Source organism: Malus domestica, chromosome 09, assembly GCF_042453785.1.
Source record: "Malus domestica chromosome 09, GDT2T_hap1".
Classification (NCBI taxonomy): domain Eukaryota; kingdom Viridiplantae; phylum Streptophyta; class Magnoliopsida; order Rosales; family Rosaceae; genus Malus; species Malus domestica.
In genome coordinates, this window is record NC_091669.1 from 4,248,596 (window position 1) to 4,268,322 (window position 19,727).

The window sequence follows — 19,727 nt, forward strand, 5'->3', positions numbered from 1 at the left end:
CTTCACATTGTAAGTATCGGAAAACAAAACAAACACATTGTGATTAAGTGGAGAAAATTACACATAACATTGAACATCCAGTCCCTTCCTCCCCTCTCTCAGATTTCTCAGTCCCCAATACCCAAACAAAAACCCACCTCTTGGATCTCATCGCCCCTCCATACCCTACAAATTTCCCATTTCCCATTCCCTTGCCGCTTCAGATCCCACCTCCCCATTTCCCCATTCCCAATTCCCCCTTCAGCCATCTCTGCTTTTGCTTTGCTTCACACTACACTCCAATGGCTTCCTTCACTGTTCCCTGTCCCAAGGCTTGCTCCGCCCCCGTTACCCGCCTCGGCTCCTCCGCCCAGCCGTCGCAGCCGCAGCAGCACCTCCTCTCCTTCCACAACTGCCTCAATCGCTGCCCCATTCCCTCTCTGCAGATTTCTGGCCTTCAGGTTTGATTAATTCCGCGTACCCTTTACTTTTTTAAGCTTTGTTTGTTTCAATTTCATTGCTTTTTGTGTTTTCATGCTTTAATTTTGTGTTTTGCTCAAGCGGGTATTGTTTGTATAGGTTGTATATCTTCGTTTCTGAAGCTTCTTGAATATAAAATTAATAAGTTGAATTTAAGACGTGGGAAATGTTGTTGGTGTGTGTTGAAATTCGTGTGGTTGAAGAATTGTTGGTTATATCACAGTTAGGATTTTCATTGAGCTGTGACCCAGTAATGGTTTGTCTTTGGATTAAACCAGCAAGCTTCTTGGACCGATAAATGATTTGCTTTTGCTATGATCATACTCTATGTTTTCATTTTCAATATGTTTTTGTAGCAGTGACTGTTCTACGTATCACAATCTAGATTTTACGTGAAAGATTGCAGCTATTAATTGTTTTCTGATCGTATGGTTAACTCGTGTAGAGCACGGTCAGGAAGCAATCTTCTTCCTGGAAGGTGCAGGCACAGCTTAATGAGGTAAAACTGTTTGGAGTCAGTTTAGTAGGTGGGATTTGGAACATCGTGTGTGAAATTATAATTGATTACTTTCTGAATCCAAAGGTTGCAGCTGAGAAATCCCCAAATTCTGTACCCATAAACAACAAGAAGTCTGAAGATGGATCACCGGAAGGGAAAGGCGAGTCTTCCAGTCAAACCAATATTCCAGATGCAGCATCAATTTCCGCATTCATGGCTCAAGTATCAGACCTTATTAAGTAAGTTGCTGCAAATTTTGTTTGTAATTGGTTTCCATATACCGTCAACTATGTTTTGGATGCCAATTATTTTCATTAACATGATACCATTTTTGTGAGCAGGTTAGTGGATTCGAGAGACATTGTGGAGCTGGAAATGAAGCAACTAGATTTAGAGCTTGTGATTAGAAAAAAAGAAGCATTGGCGCCACCACCACCAGCTCCAGCTTCCCAACAACCAGCACAATATTATTCCATGTCACCACCTCAACCAGCAGCAGCAGCAGCTCCTCCTCCAGCACCCGGTCCACCAGCACCTGCACTACCCGCCCCTGCAAAGACAAGCACATCATCTCACCCTCCACTGAAATGCCCCATGGCTGGAACCTTTTACCGCTGTCCTGCACCTGGTGAACCATCTTTTGTAAAGGCAAGTGTCTTTACTTAGCTATAAAAGCTTGAGTTCCAAGAGATATGGGAGATGACAAAACACTTTTTATTTTATTTTATCAGACACTTGCATTTGTCCTAATTGTTTACTCAAATAAATGCTCAGGTTGGAGATAAAGTTCAGAAAGGTCAAGTCATTTGCATCATTGAGGCCATGAAATTGATGAACGAAATTGAGGTTCGTTTTTACTCTGTTTTAATTTAATTGATGTTATGCGCTGATTATGGCTTTACTTTCATTGGAAAATGTTCTCAACTAATTGTTCCTTTCATCCTTCTACAGGCTGATCAATCTGGAACCGTTGCTGAGATACTGGTAGAAGATGGGAAACCAGTCAGTGTAGACACGGTAAGTAATCTTAAAACCTCTCATAAGTACTCTCGAACAATCTGTTTATCTAAGAAATTTTTCTGCTTCTGTGCAGCCTCTTTTTGTCATAGTACCTTGAGAGCTTTGAGCAAGGTTCGGAAGATTTTTTTTTTGAAGCTTTTTGGTGATAAAATTACGTTTCGGACATTTATCTTCTCTTGTAACTTAAATCTATATAATGTTTGTTTCAGTTTCTGGACAAATCGTCGAAATTCACAAGTTTTAGAGTTTTAGGGACGGGCCATGGTGTGTTGTCAAAGATGTCAGGCAATGTGCTTTCCTGAAACGTAATTTTATGCCTTCTTTCTTTAACTACTTTGCTAGATATAAAATTATTTTACATACATTCAGCTTCTTTGTTTGCAACGTGCTTCGTTCTAAACTCGCTTTTATTTTGGGAGGGTCGGAATCACTTTGGGGAGATGCACCTGAGAGCTGCCTCCTATAAGTGATTTTAAGGGAAATACTTGCCATGTGCTTCTCCATGGTCATCTGTTTTTGGGTGATTTTGTGAGAAGCAGCTCATGCTTTCTGACCCTCCCAAATCACTTTCCATACGATCCCATGTAAATGTGTTTTAGATTGATTTCTAAGTCATGTCAAAGAAATGCATATCATCGGGCTGTTTGCGAAAGCGGCTTTTGTAATCAAACCTGCTTCTACATCGACAAAAAATCGACGATTTGATGGGAAGGCTGGATTTCATTCACAAAAGAATGCGGTTGATATATGCTATCGCGGGCGAATTACAAAATACGGAAACAGTAAGAGTTCACGCAACTCTACTGGATTTCTCTACCGTTTCCAGAAATCTAGTTTTTTCCGCTCTCGTCATATCACCCCTCTCTATTGCTATTCCTTTCTCCTACAACATTTACAAGTTAGCCTACCTGTCATGTACTACTATAACCGCTGTCGACTTCTGATACCGTAGCCACCTCTCCTTCCAATATTACTCGGCCTCCGAGCCCCACCTGAATAATCCTCGTCGTCATCATCGCCCTCGTCATCTCCACCCACAGATTTCCGCCCTTTTCTCGGGGCTGGGCGTTTTCTCTTGATGTTTGCAGTGTAAGTTGAGAAATCAATCGTATCCTCCCTCAACGCATTCTTGAATTCCTGTACAACAACGATATCGGTAAGAATTTATGCACGGACATGATTGCTAACATCCACATAGAGAGAGAGAGAGAGAGAGAGAGAGAGAGAGTCTCACAGCTCACAGTACCTGATATCTTTGAACCAATTCTTGATAAGTTGTAGGCAAATTGGTGCGGGTATCACTGAGGTCAAAAGGAATGTTCTGCCTGGAGAGTACATCTCCCGGTTTAAGGGGTTCGCCCGGAGAAAAAGCCTGGTTCAATGAGGAATTACAAATGATAAAAAAAATTAACAAGGGGCAGTTAGATCCAGGCACCTCGCACCTATAATTATCTAGTGATTGCTTACCTGGCACCTTGCATCGTTCAGGCTGTACACAATTTTTAGGTGTCTCTTTAATTTCAAAAGAAGCTGCACCGCAATAGCCGCCAGGCAGTCTGCCTACAATAGCACGTAAAACAAGAGTACGATCAATGAAAATTAACTGAGCAGCAAAACTCTAATTCTCAGGCTTGTGAAAAATCAATTTAGTACAGGACTACAGGATACCTGGAATTTCTGTACGTCATCTATTGAGAAGCCACCAGAACTGTTGGAGCCCGTAACGTTCATGTTTGCCTCAAACGGGGTAGCTTGATTTGAGACAGACTGATCTGCTGGCTCTTGTTGTATTATACCATTCCACTCCATTGACATATAATTTGTAAATGGTTGAAACACCGGTTCTTGTTGAACTGTCCCATTCAAATCGAATGACGCCATTCCTCTCGTAAAAGGTTGAGCAGCTGAACCATCTTCAATTATGCCGTTCCCATGAGGTGCGCTTCTTTGTAACAAATGCAAAGTCAGAGCTTTAAGTTTTGCTTCGAGCGCCCCAGCCCTAACTTGTACTACTCTATTTATGGAATAGACCAAGTAAAGCGGCTCATCAGGTGTTGTGAAGGGTAGCAAGGCGAGTATCTCTGTGCAGTACCTGTAAAAAGAAATCAACATCCACGTCAGCACCCTCATCCAGAATACATTAAGTCCAAGACTGACACCAACGATTTAAACTCACATCAGGAAAGGGACTACTGAAGGTGTCCAGCTAGTATTATCGAACTTGCGAACAATTGAAGACATAAATTTGTTTCTTGAAGTCCGGTTAGCACGAATAAGCTTGTAGATTCGAGAAACCCCTAGTCTTGCTTGTTCGAGAGAAACATTATCAGATTTTCCCTTCGCATTTCCAGAAGCCTTTGCTTGAATTTTTTTGTTCTCATGTTCAGAACTAGAACTTATGGACTGTATGAAACTAAAAGACATTTGAAGGCCATCTCCCAGGCGGCTTTCGAAAAATGCGGGGTACCTAAAATGATACCTCGATTAAAAAACCTAAGCAACAATAGAAGATATGGCAAAGTCAAAAAGCACATAGAGGAGAATACTTTTCATTCATTTGCATCAGTAAATGATGAGCTAACTTCGAGTTGGCCTCCAGTGGATCTGTTTCGAGTGCAATAAGGTATGGAACACATGTAATAGGATGTACAAGCCCTTGGCGCAGCACAACTTCAACAATCTGCAGTTATATTAGGAAAAAGTAGATAAATTGACAAAAAATTGTCTTTCAAATTTTCAAATACATCACATTCTTTCCACCGGATAATTTTCTCAGGAGTTGGTTGTCAACAAGATTCTGATTCTCCAAATTCATGACAATCTTAGAAAAAGAAAAAAACGTGCACAGAGCCAGGAACAGAACATAGAAGCTCTATACTCACCTTAACTGCAGATTGGCGAACTTGTTCATTAAGGTCTAAACATCTCACCAACATATTATCCCAATACAACTGAACTATACCACCACAGATATTAGTATCTCCAGCACCCGCAGCAACAGATACAGCATTGCCGCCTTCCACATTACAATGAATCACATTATCACTGGCTGCATCTGTTCCCATTTTACTTTCAGCATCAAGAAGATAGTCGTACATGTTTTGCAATGCTTGCATCTGGTCAAAAAAATGATTAAGTATACAGACTGACACTGTAGTAGAAATAAGAGACACAGTTATCTTACCCTAAGACGAACATCAGAGCTAGAAGAGAATGTTGCCTCTACTATCTTCCCAATATCTTTTTCCAACATATATTCGGGCCTAGCTATTAGAACAAAGCCCAATGCCTACAAACGTTACAACACAACATTACTACATTTCATTATAAAACCAGGCCCTTCACATTTCAAGATCAAGCTAGGCTTTAGGAAAAAGTAAATTATAAAGTTCATACCTGTAATGACCGAACCTTTATTACAAAATCATCCACTAGAAGATATTTTTTAAACAAGCTGAGACTGCTAACAACATCAATTGTTCTGTCGGAGTTACTGGGCAAAGAGTTGCCGTAACGGATAAGCAATCCGAGACAGAAAAGAGACCGCCCCACTTGCTGAAATTAGCAAAGGTTGCAAATTGTCAAAACTTGAAGCCCAATTACATAAATTTAATGTATGTACATGTGGTATGTTTGTGTACAAACTATCAACCATGATCAGCTCTCTGTTTGAGCTTAGAGCTAAAAGCCAAGATACAAACACAAAACTCCCCTATCAGTAATTTCTTGTTACATAAAACCTAACAAGATGCTGCCTCAAGAAAGCAATAACAACTATAAGCTTACTCTGCAACCCAATATTACAAAAGTCCTTCATGTAACTGCCTGCATGAGTAATCAATACTGCAGCTAGACAATACTGAAAGAGGGGCTTAACTTTAACCATAGTCTCAGTTTTGCTCTTAACTCAGGTCTGAACAGAAATATTACGATATTAATTTTTTTTTTTATAAAATAAAAAATTTATTAAGAACAGAGGAATATGTTAATTATTCAATCAGTAAATCCTAATTTGTAGCATATATGACACGAAAAGTTTGCATAAGGTTTCCACTCATAGTTTTACTTGATTGACGGCCATACTTGAGCACTATCTGCAAGTTCACCATTGTGGTTCGTTCTAAATTTCTGTCGAGTAACTATATAAATGCATGGCCATGCACAAAAATGTAATATCTCATATCAAACTCTTTTAGAAGAATAAATTCACATATCATTTTGCCTATGAGGTGCTTGAAGGATTAGGCGTACACGCATAACTCTCAGGCAAACTTCAAAATGGGCCACCAATATGTTGGTAATAAGAGATGTAATATAAAATACAAGGTATATTTGCCATCCCCTTTGCCATCCCTTAATAGATCAAGGAGGATTTTCAAACTTCAGGGGTAACTGGAAGAAACATTGATCCAAGCACAAACATCGAAAATACACTAATAATTAAAGACATAATCCATTTGCACATAATTTAATCCACCAACCTGCTTGTTATCTACTGCCTGAGCATCCAAACGTTTGAAGAACACCTGGATAAGATTCTCCACTATAGCAGCACCTTTTCCTGCCACTTTACTCACAGCACAGAGGCACCTGTAATGAGGACAAAGATATAAAACCTAGAAGGCATCTAAATCATCATAAGAAATGCAACTGTAATATATTAATAAAAGACAATTGTCTGAAAGTGAAAGCCTGAACTTGAACTTACTTTATGCAAGCATGCACAACAGTCAAGAAGGAATGCCGAACAATCATGTTCTTTAAGTCTTGTTCAAGTTCTTCCACAACAGTTTGTGGTAACTTTCTTACCAAAGGCAGAACAGCATCAATTATAAAGATTATACTCTCCACTAACTGTGCAACCACTCGATTATCAGCCTGAACACAGAGCAAATAATCAAAATGCAGGCATGAGTTTTGCTTTACTAGTATCTTTCTGCATTTTCGATCAAAGGGGAAAAAAGAGAGAAATGAATTGTAACAAAGACAGATCGTGAGCAATCAAATTCCCAATACAGAGCATGAACAAGCCCTTGCAGAAGAAAATCCTAAGATCTCTTATTGGTAAGGTCTAGATTCATATTATTTAGAGAGAAACAAGAAAGGGTCCTAGAAGGCTGCTCTTCAGAACAAGTATAACTACTGATAAAATGCAAAAGTGACAGGTGGAATAAAATAAATTCCAAATCCAAAAAATAATTCTGAGAATGCTCTAAAGGTACATTTGAAAAAACATAACAAAATGTAGTTTACCTGACTCTTTAGATAAGGCTGAAGAGTGACCACAAACTGTGAAGGGTCAGAAGCCGGTGCACAAAGTGTTGGATCCACAACACAGAATGCATGCAAAGCTAGCACATACGGAAGTGCCTGCCTATCTACCTCCTGGATATTCATTTCCTCTACCTGAAAAATAAGGGTTTCTAAACATTCAGATTCAAATAATCAACCAAATCGTTTTAGCATGTAAAAAATATTGGGGAAAAGTACCTGCAATATCTTTTCCAGTAAGCACTTGCACATTAACTCACAGCGGTTGCGTACAGATGCAAGCAAGACAGGGTTGATCCCAATAGCTTTAGCCGATTGTGGAAAAAAATCAAGGGCCAAGTTGCGTTTAATGACTGTCACAAGAGGTTGATGACTTGGCATCCTCCTCAACATCTCAACGATCTGTTCAGTTTTTTTAGTCACCTCCAATGGAACAGAGCTACCATCTCCAAAGAAATGAGTTTGTGAACCAGCAGGTTCCTCAAACCAGAACTCATAAAATGTCTTGCAAACAATATCCTGTGGAAGATGAAAAGAATAAAGATTGGACCTAGTCAAGAACAAAGAACTTTGTATACTTGTGTTTTACATGTCAATGAACTTAATCCAGCACAATCATTGCTTCAGAATTACCTGTATACTTGATTCATCATCACTAATACGGGAGATGATAGCAATGCAGGCACTTGTAAATTCGGAGAAGTTTGCATTTGAAATGCACATATCTCGTATGATTTTGATGGATCGCTTTCGAACACTTACTCCTGTATCTTTAATTCTCTCAGCAACCTTCTCAAAATACTGAAAGAAAATGGAAAAGATTAAGCAACATGTGTTAATAGCGCACGAACAAAGGAGTTGGTAGGATGAGAGTTCAATTGTGCACACCTGCAAACCAACATCAGGATGAGAAGCAATATGCCTTCCTACAAGTTCCAGTGCTGCTTCTCTTGCAGAAATTGCAGAATCACAAAATCTTCCTTCAACAGCTGATTGAACGAGTTTATCTCCTAATACCTGTGGATCAGCTTCTACAATTATACTGACCTGTTCATCATATTAAGAGATTTAAGACATTAAATTTTGTCAATGGTCATAAAATGAATACTAAATTTCCACTACGAGGATTAAAAGTTCAAGAATATAATTTTTCACTTACCGCTCGTAAAGCCTTGGCCCTGATTACAGGAGAATTCTCCATTAAGCTTGCCTGAAATCCACTAACATGTCAAAATAGAGATTTATTACATGAAAAATCAGGGAGTGAATAGAAAAGATTCCTGACCAGAAGCAAATGAAGAATCTTATCAAACCCTCTGGAGAAAGAGTTTTTTTGTCCCAATGCTAAAGTAATTTTCTTGACTGAATCCCTTGTCAATAATGAAAAAACAGTCCCAGAATCCCGAACTATTTCTTTTGATTTCAGTCGAGCAAGATAGTACATGAGCTTCTGCTGTGATTTTGAATCATCCTTGTACCACAACAAGAGATAAAACCTGTCCAAACAAGCACAACTTCACTAATGGAAACAATGGAACCACAGAGTCAAGAAGGATTGAAGTTAAACGAGTACGTACCAGCGAACAAAGAGATGCCCATCATCAGCTGATGTGGTATCTTGAAGGTAATTCAAAAGCATCTGTTGGACAACCTCAGGTTTTGTAATTGAAAAAGCAACTTCAGTGTTTCTTCCTGAACGACTTCGATCCTTGATTCCTTCATCTTTGCATTGAGACTTGCAATAGGATTGTAAAACAAGAAGTTGCTTCCTGCAGAGGCATATCTGACAGTGCCAACTTCGATTTGGAACTTCATATTCTCTCACTCCCATGCAATCAGCATGAAACATTCTCTGACAACCTTGACATACAAAGACATTTGTATCAACCCTACCATCTAAACAAACTGAGCATGCATCTCTTGGATATGTCTGATCAACCCCATCGTCACTAACCAACTCCTGAAGTATCCAGATTTTGTCACTACTGCAAAGTACAGAATCACGCTTCAACCTTGCAGCAATTGTGCCGAGAAGGTCAATAGCCATGGTACGTGCAGCTATGTCTTTAGATTTCAGTCCAGCATTCTGGAGTAACAAGACACAAAGAACCTGCAACTAAATCTACTTCAGAATTGCAACGTACTAATATAACTAATGAAATTACAGTCCACACAAGTCACATATATTACCTCCAGAATAGGAGCTGAAGCGGGATATTCCGGTAAATTCAATGTTGTCAATAGATCAGTAACAAGATTCTCCATCATTACTTTCAACTCTGAAGCTTCCTGAGCCTTTGCACTAGCAAAGCGCTGAAGTACACGAGTCCAAAAGTGACAACATGCCTCTGTTGCTGCCTCATGACCTTTAGTTGGATAATCGGCATTGACAGAAAGTTCTAAGATGGAATTACCACTTGATTCCTGTCTTAATGATTCAGGAAGGTTTGCACTATAGTGAACCAACTGAATCAGCAAAGCAGTGATCATCTGAATCTGCCGTTGCTCTTCATCAGGTAGGTGATAGGCTCTCAAAGCTCGCTTCGAGACCGGCAACTTCCAAAGCAACTGAATTAATTCATCTATCACATATGTGCGATGCTGAGTGTATGAATAGAATATCTGTACAACCAACAATGAAGATGTACAAGTTTCAGAGTAGATAGCATCAAAATGCATGTGTTTGAAGATATGTACAGGTATGAGTAAACAATAGCTGCCAAGAGGAGATGAATAGTGCAGATCTGTACCGCGCTGATTAAACCCATTGCCTTCAGTTGCAAGAGCTGGATATTATCCACCATAAATGTTGTAAAGCTTGTTTTCACTAGTTGTAAGATACAACCATCTGACAACCTTTCTATTAACAACAAATCCTTGAGTAAACCAAGAATGGTGCACATTTTCTGAAGAATATTATTCACAGCAGCAGAGACCCTACCAAGGCAAAGATGTACGGGAAAGACAGCACCTAAGTTTTTTTATATAAGGATCTAGTAAAAAAATCTAAAACCAAGAGAAGAATATAGATAAGGATACCTGTTAAATGAGGATTTCTGCACTTTAACAGTCTTGATACTGCGTCTCTTCTTGCTTGCTGAACCAAATTCAGCATCAGGCTCTTCATCTTCCTCAACTGTCAATATATTGGAAAAAATTGTTATTCAAATCACACAAGTTGGAACAAACTACTCCTGAAAAGGCAAAATGACCAACCAAGCAAGACAATATACAGCCCACCATTTAGGTAACAACTGAAAGAAAATGATGAAGATGGTTTTGCATGCAGATTAAATAAATGTATGAAGCATTAGGGAACATATGGGTTAAGGAAATCCCAACTGCCCAAGAAAAACTAACCTTCGAGCGACCCATTTTGACTTGGCCTATGCAAAGCACGATATGATGGATCATAAGCGCACATAACATCCATTATCTGATGCCTGGAAAACTCCAGAATTCTTTCAATGATCTGATATGATGGAACAAAATTAAAAATTACTAGCATTTTCTACGATAGAAAAACAAAAACAAAATACAAGGTACATTTACAAGTATACAATACAAGGGACCTCCACTAAATGTAAACTGAGGAGTTAACATCTTAGCATGTACCTCTTCTTTATATAGTTGTTTTGGCATCTGGTTATGAGCCATTACTGCTAATGCTGCGTGAATGGACTCCAGTGCACATTGTATTGATGAAACCACATCTGAATTTGACTGACATTACAAAAGATAAGTAAGCTATGAACATGATCACAATACTATTACAATAAAACTCCACATATATAATTCAGTGCATAAATATGAACTGGAACGAATAATTGATTTATTAAACTAGCATTGTATTCACTGCCAACAACAACAACAACAACAAAGCCTTTTCCCACTAAATGGGGTCGGCTATATGAATCCTAGAACGCCATTGCGCTCGGTTTTGTATCATGTCCTCCATTAGATCCAAGTACTCTAAGTTTTTTCTTAGGGTCTCTTCCAAAGTTTTCCTAGGTCTTCCTCTACCCCTTCGGCCCTGAACCTCTATCCCGTAGTCACATCTTCGAACCGGAGTGTCAGTAGGCTTTCTTTGCACATGTCCAAACCCATTTTGTGTACGTGTTGATGCTTCACCGCCCAACATTCTGTGCCATACAGCATCGCCGACCTTATTGTCGTCCTATAAAATTTTCCCTTGAGCTTCAGTGGCCTACGACGGTAACACAACACGCCGGATGCACTCTTCCATTTCATCCATTCAGCTTGTATTCACTGCCAAAAATGAAAAACTAGTTTTCTATCTTTCTTCCTTCCTCTCTTTCCTGATTATTCCCATTACTATTCCTGTCCATTTATCACTCCCCCAAACTTTTATCATTGCACTTTGCAGTTGCTAATGCTATCCAATCAAATTTGTACATAACAAGCAGTCTCCTCCAAAGGCTCCAGATGCTTGATGCATTATTTTTCGATAAGAAGATAATCAATGCCTTATTTTGCTAATAAAACATTTATTTTATTTCAAACCTCACCCCTGTGCCCCCCCCCCCCCCCGGCGTGGCACCCAAAACTAAAGAAATTTCATCCCAAACATGGTCATAACTAGGCAAACATAGGGTCAGGATAAAAGTGATTCAGATAGCAAAGACGATTAAAAAAAGAAACTCAAAACTTTCAATATATTGCAAGGTGCTGCAGTAACACCATTCTTTACTAGCTTGAAGATTAAAAACAAGATAAGAAAAAGAGTATGGAAAAATTAAACAGTGCACAAAAGCAAGAAGCTAACAACAAAGCCTGAAGAAATGTAATTTAAGAAGCAAACTTGAAATTACCACAACAGACCTGCCAAATGCAAGAAAGAAAGCAGAACAGAAAACAAGCTCACCTGGTCATATTCAATTATAGTCAAGCCTTCAGCTCGATGTATCTGATGATCTAAAATCCTTAACAATCTAACAAAAGTATCTGCAGGAACCAAATGTAGAAGCTTCTTTGCTCGAAGAGACATTATTTCATTTGCAAGCACTCTAAGATCAGAAAGAGGCATAGATAACCACTCAGTTTCTTCCCTGTCATCACTGAAAATTTCAGCTCTGCCACAGAAATCCTCCACCAACTCACAAAAGCTTCTGATGGTGGCATCTAAACAAGATTTTTGAAGATAGGTCACTCACATGAATATTGAAAAGAAGAATGTATGTTTGAGAGGAAGAGAGAGTTCTAAAGCCCACGAACCTTGAATTTCAGCAGAATCGAGTCCGACTGTTGACACAACGGTATCACTAGCTTTTTTCTTGGATTTTGGTTTTCTAGAAGATGGTGGAGATATGTCCTGCCATTTCACCTTCTAGATTATTAAACAAGGAGGGGGCAAAATTATTAACTGCCAAATAGATGCACACATACATTAGGAGGAATATCATTGAGCTGATTATTGTCAGATACGGAATAGTCTCTTTGAGAAAGCTTTGGTATAGGTACAATAGGCTTGAAGGGCTTCTTGTCAGATACTGTACTACTGACAGGCACTTGCCCCTTAATAGGACCTGCGAAACTTGAACAGTGCAAGAAACAATAAGCACAGAAATATAAATTTATACAAGAACAAACACTTTAAACTACAACCAATTCTTCTAAGGAACTAAGTAGTGTGTATAATATCTAGAGACATTTATTTACTGTGCATGTAACATATACAAAGACTAAGAGAGATCTTGGAAATTCGCATGTATCCTTTCAACAATGAAGTAAAAGTGCATCATCTAAAAAGAAATAAATATTTTGAGCTTAAATGAAGCTACTCTGTCTGGTAAGTGTAAAAAATATCAACTAGCACTCTTTAACTTCTGCAACTTGTGCTTTGAAACCAAAAGAAAATATTTTTATTATTATTTTATCATATCTAATCAATATCTCCACTCGTATGAAAAAAGATATGTTTTTCTCATTCATAGACATATTATCTTTAGTTTTTATTAATTATTTTCAGTATCTTTATCAATGAATTAATATTATTCTCAATCTTCATTAGTATAAAATCTGCATAATCATTAACCAAGTCTATATTATCACCAAAACTTCTTGCACCTGAGAGATGTGATTGCATTACTCAATCATGTTATAACCTATGTAAAGGCTTATTGGTTGTATGATGAAAATATGGCTGTTGCAATTTGCAGTTATATTCGAAACAGCTATACAGAAACCCAATAAGTAGGAAACCAAAAAAAAATCTAAAGAAAAAGTTGAAGCATAAAAGCAGGTAAGGAGAGACGAAATACTTGGTTTACCTGGTCTATAGTACTCAAATGCTTCTGGATTGTACCGAAGAACTTCATCGTGAAGTTTTAAAGGTTCTCCATAACCATATGGAATTGCCCTAGCATCCTCCCTAAGGTTCCTGTGCATGAAACCATATATGAGCACCGACAAATGAATAGAAAAAAAAAATTCAAAACAAATCTAAACAATGTAACTAATAAAAATTTTGTATCAGCACAGTTCCCCTAGTCCGTTGCATTTTTAGTAAAAAATAAGATCCTGGGATACAATTTAATATACAGTACAACAAATCAGGTGGCTGCTTTGTTCCAAATTACTTATAACAAAGTCGTCTCCGAATTCACATTTCACAACCTCATCGCATTAGTTCAAACACATTGAGCTGCCTGTCAATTCAGCTAAAAGTGGGGGGAGAGAGAGAGAGAGAGAGAGAGCTAATTCCCATCAATAACCATTACATTTTTCTCCAAATTACTTAAAATTTAAACAAACAAAACCAAACCCCATCACAAGAAACGGGAAAATTCAAAATTTACACGCAGCAGAACACGGCAACAATCAAATACGTCAAATTTCAAATTGTAAATTAAAAAATAAGCAAAAATCACAATTCAAATGCAACATCGCGCATTTCTAACAATCAAATTTCAAATTTAAACCTGGAAATGAAATTGCTGGCGCAGAACACAGATAAGTACTTACAAGTACGACACGTCGGTTTCTCGAAGCAGATCAGCAATCCTACTCGCAACAGCTGCGTCAGGGCGGTTCAGCCACGCACTGTTCCGACTGGGTTCGTCGAACAGCCGGAGGTGATCAGATGCCCCGCAGAACACCGGCAGCGACGGCAGAGGCAAGCAAGGCGCGACCTCCGAGTGCACCGTGTTCGAGAGGCTGATACCTCCGTGAGCCGAGCCGGAGCTCGAGCTCGAAGTGGCTACCGGATAACTCATCGACTGCTCCACCGGTGAGTTCGCAATCGGCGCTGCAAGGGCATGTAGGGAGAATGATGAACCGGCTGAGTGGCAGGGGTCGTAATTACGCAGAATCAAGGGGGGGTTTCGAAGAGAATTAGGGTTTCGGTTGCAGAGAGTGACGAGGACGGAGCCCTAGATTTTGGGAAGGAGAATTTGGAGGAAGCAAATGGCGGGGAAAAGTGTGGTGGAGGAACTAAATTCTGGGGATTTTAGATTTGCGACTGCGAACGGAGTCTCGCTGCCGGAGTTACGAAAATGCCCTCAGGGGCACTGTACGAACTGTCAAAGCTTCCCGCTGACGACTCGTCAGTTAGCTTCGTTGTGAAGGATTGTTTTGGAATTTTATTCGACGGAGGATTTTGCTGGGCGCAGATTTTGGAAAAAGGTCGAGTTCTGAAATTACGGAATTAGTCTTGGGGTGGTGTCGTGAAGGTCAGCAGCACAAAGATTGTGTGTCGTCCTTTTCGGTCTTTTCCGCTTCCTAGCCGGAATAAGAAGATTGAGAAATTGAACTGTAAATGATTAGTAGATTTTTGTTTGAAGTGGTAACATGGTTTGCACCACTGAATTCGGAGAGATTCTTGGGTCCACCTGCCATAGCATTCGTCTGACCGCATACAAAAAAAAAAGAAGAGATATCTTAAAGAGTTTTTCGTAAATCGGCTAACCCGCCGGCATCGTTGAGAATTATGTTGAATTTTGACGTTAAAAAGATAGTTTGTGCGGGCGAACTTAAGAATCTCTTTTAGTTATAGTATGCATAGTAATTAAAGATTGTCAGTTCAAACAAGTGTAAGTAACTGACTGTAGCATTTTTATTAAGTAAATCCAATTATTTACATGCACTTTAACAAGTGAGGAGAATAAATATGTAATAAGCTTGTTTCAACTACATATTTAATAGGCAAAAAGTGGTATTCAAGACTAATATACTTTTGTACGCCTCTGTGTCATACACTGAAATTTTTTACCATTAAACTCTTAATTAAAAATTCCATCACAAAAATTTAACGAATAAAACTCTCATGAAAGTACAAAATTTTGGAGAAGGTTGACTTAGGCCCCATCACAAAGAATAAAAGCTAACTTTAGGTAAGCAATTATACAAATTACGAATTATTTTTTTTTACCAAACAAATTAGGAATTAAATATATAATATTCAAGCCCACTATAACGCCCAAATTATAAGTAATTGCATTAAAAAAATTGATAACCAATTTCATAAAATTTAGAAATCACAAAAAATATTTTTAAAATTAAACTAATTTTTTTATCCAAAAGAGTCATAAGATTATTATAACTCTTTACTTTGGTTCCTGAAATTTGAAATTAATAAAAGTGATCATGAACATGTCAATTAATTTGAAATTTGAAATAACGGATCTCTCCCCTTTTAATCTAACAATAGGATTATAAAACTAATTATGTCAATTATTGTTAATTTCTTCTTTTTTTCACTTAATTGGAATCCTCATATTTTCTTCCCTTTTACAATTAATCCCACTTATGCTATAAATTTACAAAAAAATTTAAGTAAAACTAATGAAAAGAACTTGAAAACTTTGAGTTTTAACAATAAGGACAAAATAAAGGGTAAAATAAATAGTACCTATCAGGATTGACTTTTTAGTGTAAAAATATGATTTTTTGTTAAAGTAAACAGCCAAGTGCCATCACAATTACAGTGACCAACTTTTGTCCGCCAAATTGGGCTCCGGCTCTTGATCACTGGTGCAATCCACCCCAAAAGCACTTCGACCTGTACATGCCTATGCTCGCAAAACTCGCACAGACAAAAGCCGGTATCAATCCAGTTAAGTACCGCAGAGTCTCGAACCGGAAGAGTGGAGGGGTTAAGTTTGAGCTCAACGGCAACCTCTGGTGGGTTACCACGACAGTGTTCAACGTTGGCAGTGCTGGCGATGTTACGAATGTCGGTATCAGAGGATCTAGCACTAACTGGATTAAGACACTGGGGGCAAGTTTGGGTGGCGACGGGAGACCAACTAGCTTGTCATTCGTAGTCACTATGAGTGATGGGAAAACAATAGAATTGGATGATGTCGCACCAGCAAATTGGCAGTTTGGTCAAACCTTTGAAGGCAGATGAAATTTCTAGACCGAAAGTGACACTCTTACCACATTTTCCATACCACATTCGTACCACATCTAATAGAGATGGTCCCCACGTGTTGGTGCGTCTTACCATACAAATGTGGTATTATAAATAGAATGAACATGAAATAAATACACTTCAATACAGAGCAAAAATGAACATTTGTAATTTATTCACAGTAACAAAGAAAACAAGCATGTAACAAACTTCAAAATTTTGAATATGCAAGAACACATGAAAGAAAGTGATACCGCTGAAGCAAAGTGCTTACATTGAAAATGAGAGCGTTGTGCTGTTTTCTTCCATATGCAGACGCAGCATGTCAACGAAACTGTAGAAGACAAAAGCATCATTGTTGCATCCAATTCAGTCGCTGTTTTTATTTGAATGGCCTTGCAAGTGAAACCCTCACTTCCAATCAAGCATGTCTAATAGCCACAAAACCTCTTCCTTCGAGTTCGCAGCATCCATGAAATCCATTTCGATCCCAAAAACATCAATAACTCCTTCATCTCCGTTGTCCATGAAAAGCAAAGAGATCCATGCCCGGATACCTGAAGTGAATGGGTAGACTGCCGAGAAGTCTAGGTATTCATTTGCCATGGCTCTAGATGCTGTTCGATCAATGTAGTCAAAAATAGAATTATCAATTATACGTGCAACCCTGTTAGAATCTTTGCGCTCCACAAGCACTGAAACACTCACGGTCTGGGTCAGAGGAACAGCAAACCTTGGCTCAACAGGGAGTTTCATCCTGTACTCGGTACCCTCCAGGTGATATCTAAGCATGTCACATACTCCTGGTGGTGGGATTTTGGTACCTTTCTGTAGAACTGGGCCAGGGACCACTTCAGAAAAGAGAAATCGATCTTCAGTCCATATATCAATGAAAAATTCCAAGTCATCAAAGGAAAGTCTTGGTGGAAGAAGAGTTCGACGGTGGTGGCGCTTATAAAAGTTTTGATACAGCTTGCAATAGGTTAGAGTGGGAGGGTTAGGTCGCTTGCAGGTAGAGGGCCATCTCTTGGCACATAGACGCTTCCAAAAGAAATCATCTCGAGCTATCTGTCTCCACCGCTTGCACACCCCCATACAAGAAGCAAGGTCCACACCCTCCAGTAAAGGGAAAACCGCCTTCAGGACCACTTCATTCACCATTTTCAACTCACAACCAATTCATAAAAAGAATCTGCCACTGCGGCGGCTATCACTACATTGGAGGACTAAAATCAGCAGAGACGAGGACAGATAGAAAACCCTGTGGAAAAAAAGTATAAAATCCAAAATTCATAAAATATACACTCGTCATTTTTTGTTAAGATCACCACACATTTAGCTTAACGAGAAAAATGCAAAAGATCATATCAAATTCAGTTCAGATATAACGAATGACTTAGTAGTGTCCTTCTAAACAAAATAACCATCTGTGTTCGACGAATCATAAGGAAAAAAATGTGTTCCCTATAACAGGTAGCCCCGAGAAGAAGTGAACATCGCATTATGTCTTCAACTCAATAAAAACCTCGCATTGGATTGATCATCGGGATGGGCGGTCTAATTCAATAAGCAAATGCACTTTCATAAACCTTAATGCACTTCCAAGTTTTAACCAAACAGCTAATTTTCATGCCGAACAACCACAGAATTCTTCCTAAACTGGGATGCCTAACAACGTGCATTTTACATATGCATTTACAAAACACAGGGCAAGGGCGACCCAAGCCAATAAGGCTCCCCGCTTTGCGAGGATCGGAGGAAACATCTATCTACGCAGCATTATTCTTGTTTTGAAAAGAGGCTATTTTCACGACTCAATCACAAAGGAGCAACATTTCCGCTGCGCCAAGATTCGCCCTCACACAGATAACAAACACATATTTCTAACACTTGATTAGATCAGATTAAGAGTCATATCAACAGAAAATTAAGAAAATGACATACAAAATTTACACTGCAAAAAACCCCAAATCAAAAATTGATGGGAATCAAAAACCTAGATCACGCAGTCGAAGAAGATGGACAAAAAATTGAATTAAAAAAATGAAAGATTATTTGCATTCGTACCTAATTTGTTGGCGGAATCGGTTAAACCCGGTAATGTTGTTGGAAGCCTTGGAAGCAGATGACGGAGGGAAGTGGGATATTAGACTTTGGGCGGAGTCTGGGAGGCAAAGAAAGAAAAGTAGGCAGCAAATTAACATAAAAACAAAAAACAGTACAATCGCAATATGGGACTTTTATGTAAAATTGTTTATTAATTTGGTGGTCGCCACTCGCCGGTGGGCCAACAAACGAAGAAAATTATTAATTTCAGAATACGGCGAGTTACGTTAACTGTTATTTTATAAATAGAGGAAAATATTTTTTTAAGTTTCTTTCTATTTGTATGATGACATATGTTGGACAAACGAAATCTTCTGTGATGGCAGAAGTGAGGTGAGAAACTTTTATCGGGTTGCATTATTCGGGTGAGTTTGGTGGAATCAATGTGAAATTAAATGAAACTATAACGATTGTGGTTTCGGGTATTGTAAGGGAGACTTTTTAGCTAACTTCTCGTCCACCCTCAACTCTTTTAGAGCATCTTTAAAGGAGATGTCAAAATCTTAGATGAAATGTCACTGTACATATTTAACATCAAAAGTTTCTCCAACAGAAATGTTATTTGATGACTGGATTTGAAGGCTTAGTGATTTGATGTAAAATTTGACATTAATATCAAATTTATTTTTAATTCATTTTAATAGTGGATCCCTTATTCCACTAGTATTTCAAGCAATAAAAATTTTGTTTCAACATTTTTTTTAATAATTACAATCATTTAAAGCTCTATTTAAATAATAAAATTATATTTGACAATTTCGTTGGAAAAATACAAAATTTAACATAAGGCTTCAGATTGTTGCAACAACTATCAATTGTAATTTGACATTTCTTTTTAAGATGGTCTTATAGTGATTTGATAAAGACGTCTTTCTTTTTATACAAAAATTATAAAATATGTCATTTCTATAATTTCTAAATTTTTCACCCCAAAGGTTTAGGACATGTGTTTGAAGATAAACAATTCAATGCAAGCATGTATTCGCATTTTTTGACATG

The 19,727-nt window shown here is 38.4% G+C and overlaps 4 protein-coding genes across 6 annotated transcripts; 2 read left to right on the forward strand and 2 right to left on the reverse strand.

Annotated features, from left to right (window-relative positions):
- Positions 1 to 2,342, forward strand: LOC114819114 (biotin carboxyl carrier protein of acetyl-CoA carboxylase 2, chloroplastic-like). The gene is made up of 8 exons (XM_029107853.2): positions 1 to 440; positions 905 to 958; positions 1,043 to 1,197; positions 1,300 to 1,606; positions 1,733 to 1,804; positions 1,910 to 1,975; positions 2,052 to 2,089; positions 2,188 to 2,342. Exons 1-7 carry the CDS (start codon positions 282 to 284, stop codon positions 2,073 to 2,075), a joined length of 837 nt encoding a protein of 278 aa, XP_028963686.1. The 5' UTR covers positions 1 to 281; the 3' UTR covers positions 2,076 to 2,089; positions 2,188 to 2,342.
- Positions 2,343 to 2,678: 336 nt separating this feature from the next.
- Positions 2,679 to 14,859, reverse strand: LOC103442835 (sister chromatid cohesion protein SCC2). Of its 2 annotated transcripts, none has more exons than XM_070804653.1 (28): positions 14,234 to 14,859; positions 13,540 to 13,649; positions 12,656 to 12,803; positions 12,485 to 12,581; positions 12,135 to 12,391; positions 10,865 to 10,972; positions 10,610 to 10,721; positions 10,289 to 10,385; positions 10,000 to 10,186; positions 9,440 to 9,871; positions 8,827 to 9,359; positions 8,535 to 8,745; positions 8,409 to 8,459; positions 8,138 to 8,296; positions 7,883 to 8,050; positions 7,469 to 7,768; positions 7,232 to 7,384; positions 6,687 to 6,856; positions 6,460 to 6,568; positions 5,375 to 5,533; positions 5,163 to 5,267; positions 4,861 to 5,094; positions 4,525 to 4,658; positions 4,155 to 4,445; positions 3,647 to 4,070; positions 3,446 to 3,538; positions 3,225 to 3,350; positions 2,679 to 3,115 (listed from the first exon to the last, which is right to left on the reverse strand). In XM_070804653.1, exons 5-28 carry the CDS (start codon positions 12,294 to 12,296, stop codon positions 2,900 to 2,902), a joined length of 4,734 nt encoding a protein of 1,577 aa, XP_070660754.1. In that variant the 5' UTR covers positions 12,297 to 12,391; positions 12,485 to 12,581; positions 12,656 to 12,803; positions 13,540 to 13,649; positions 14,234 to 14,859; the 3' UTR covers positions 2,679 to 2,899. The 2 variants fall into 2 exon arrangements, with proteins under 2 accessions (XP_070660754.1, XP_028963684.2); XM_029107851.2 differs by having other exon boundaries at positions 12,656 to 12,795; positions 14,234 to 14,824.
- On the forward strand, positions 14,675 to 16,619 carry LOC114826831 (expansin-A23-like). Its single transcript, XM_029107593.1, has 3 exons — positions 14,675 to 14,780; positions 14,881 to 14,975; positions 16,173 to 16,619. The coding sequence occupies exons 1-3, from the start codon at positions 14,675 to 14,677 to the stop codon at positions 16,617 to 16,619; spliced, it is 648 nt and encodes a 215-aa protein (XP_028963426.1).
- A 148-nt stretch (positions 16,620 to 16,767) lies between these two features.
- LOC114826921 (F-box protein At5g39250-like) lies at positions 16,768 to 18,825 on the reverse strand. 2 transcript variants are annotated; one of them, XM_070804654.1, is made up of 2 exons: positions 18,690 to 18,825; positions 16,768 to 17,835 (listed from the first exon to the last, which is right to left on the reverse strand). In XM_070804654.1, the coding sequence occupies exon 2, from the start codon at positions 17,781 to 17,783 to the stop codon at positions 17,034 to 17,036; it is 750 nt and encodes a 249-aa protein (XP_070660755.1). In that variant the 5' UTR covers positions 17,784 to 17,835; positions 18,690 to 18,825; the 3' UTR covers positions 16,768 to 17,033. The 2 variants fall into 2 exon arrangements, with proteins under 2 accessions (XP_070660755.1, XP_028963687.1); XM_029107854.2 differs by having other exon boundaries at positions 16,768 to 17,883.
- Positions 18,826 to 19,727: the final 902 nt, after the last annotated feature.

Bases quoted from the DNA above. Each gene is read 5' to 3' on its own strand.
- LOC103442835 (XM_029107851.2), bottom strand. From the start codon at position 14,484: ATGAGTTATCCGGTAGCCACTTCGAGCTCGAGCTCCGGCTCGGCTCAC. The intron at 12,796-13,539 runs GTAAACCAAGTA...CAAGTTTCGCAG, and splicing joins ATTTGAGTACTATAGACCAG to GTCCTATTAAGGGGCAAGTG. The intron at 3,351-3,445 runs GTAAGCAATCAC...TCATTGAACCAG, and splicing joins TGAACGATGCAAGGTGCCAG to GCTTTTTCTCCGGGCGAACC.
- LOC114826831 (XM_029107593.1), top strand. From the start codon at position 14,675: ATGGCGGGGAAAAGTGTGGTGGAGGAACTAAATTCTGGGGATTTTAGA. The intron at 14,781-14,880 runs GTACGAACTGTC...TGCTGGGCGCAG, and splicing joins AAAATGCCCTCAGGGGCACT to ATTTTGGAAAAAGGTCGAGT. The intron at 14,976-16,172 runs GTCTTTTCCGCT...TAAAGTAAACAG, and splicing joins ATTGTGTGTCGTCCTTTTCG to CCAAGTGCCATCACAATTAC.
- LOC114826921 (XM_070804654.1), bottom strand. From the start codon at position 17,783: ATGGTGAATGAAGTGGTCCTGAAGGCGGTTTTCCCTTTACTGGAGGGT.
- LOC114819114 (XM_029107853.2), top strand. From the start codon at position 282: ATGGCTTCCTTCACTGTTCCCTGTCCCAAGGCTTGCTCCGCCCCCGTT. The intron at 1,607-1,732 runs GCAAGTGTCTTT...ATAAATGCTCAG, and splicing joins GTGAACCATCTTTTGTAAAG to GTTGGAGATAAAGTTCAGAA. The intron at 1,805-1,909 runs GTTCGTTTTTAC...ATCCTTCTACAG, and splicing joins AATTGATGAACGAAATTGAG to GCTGATCAATCTGGAACCGT.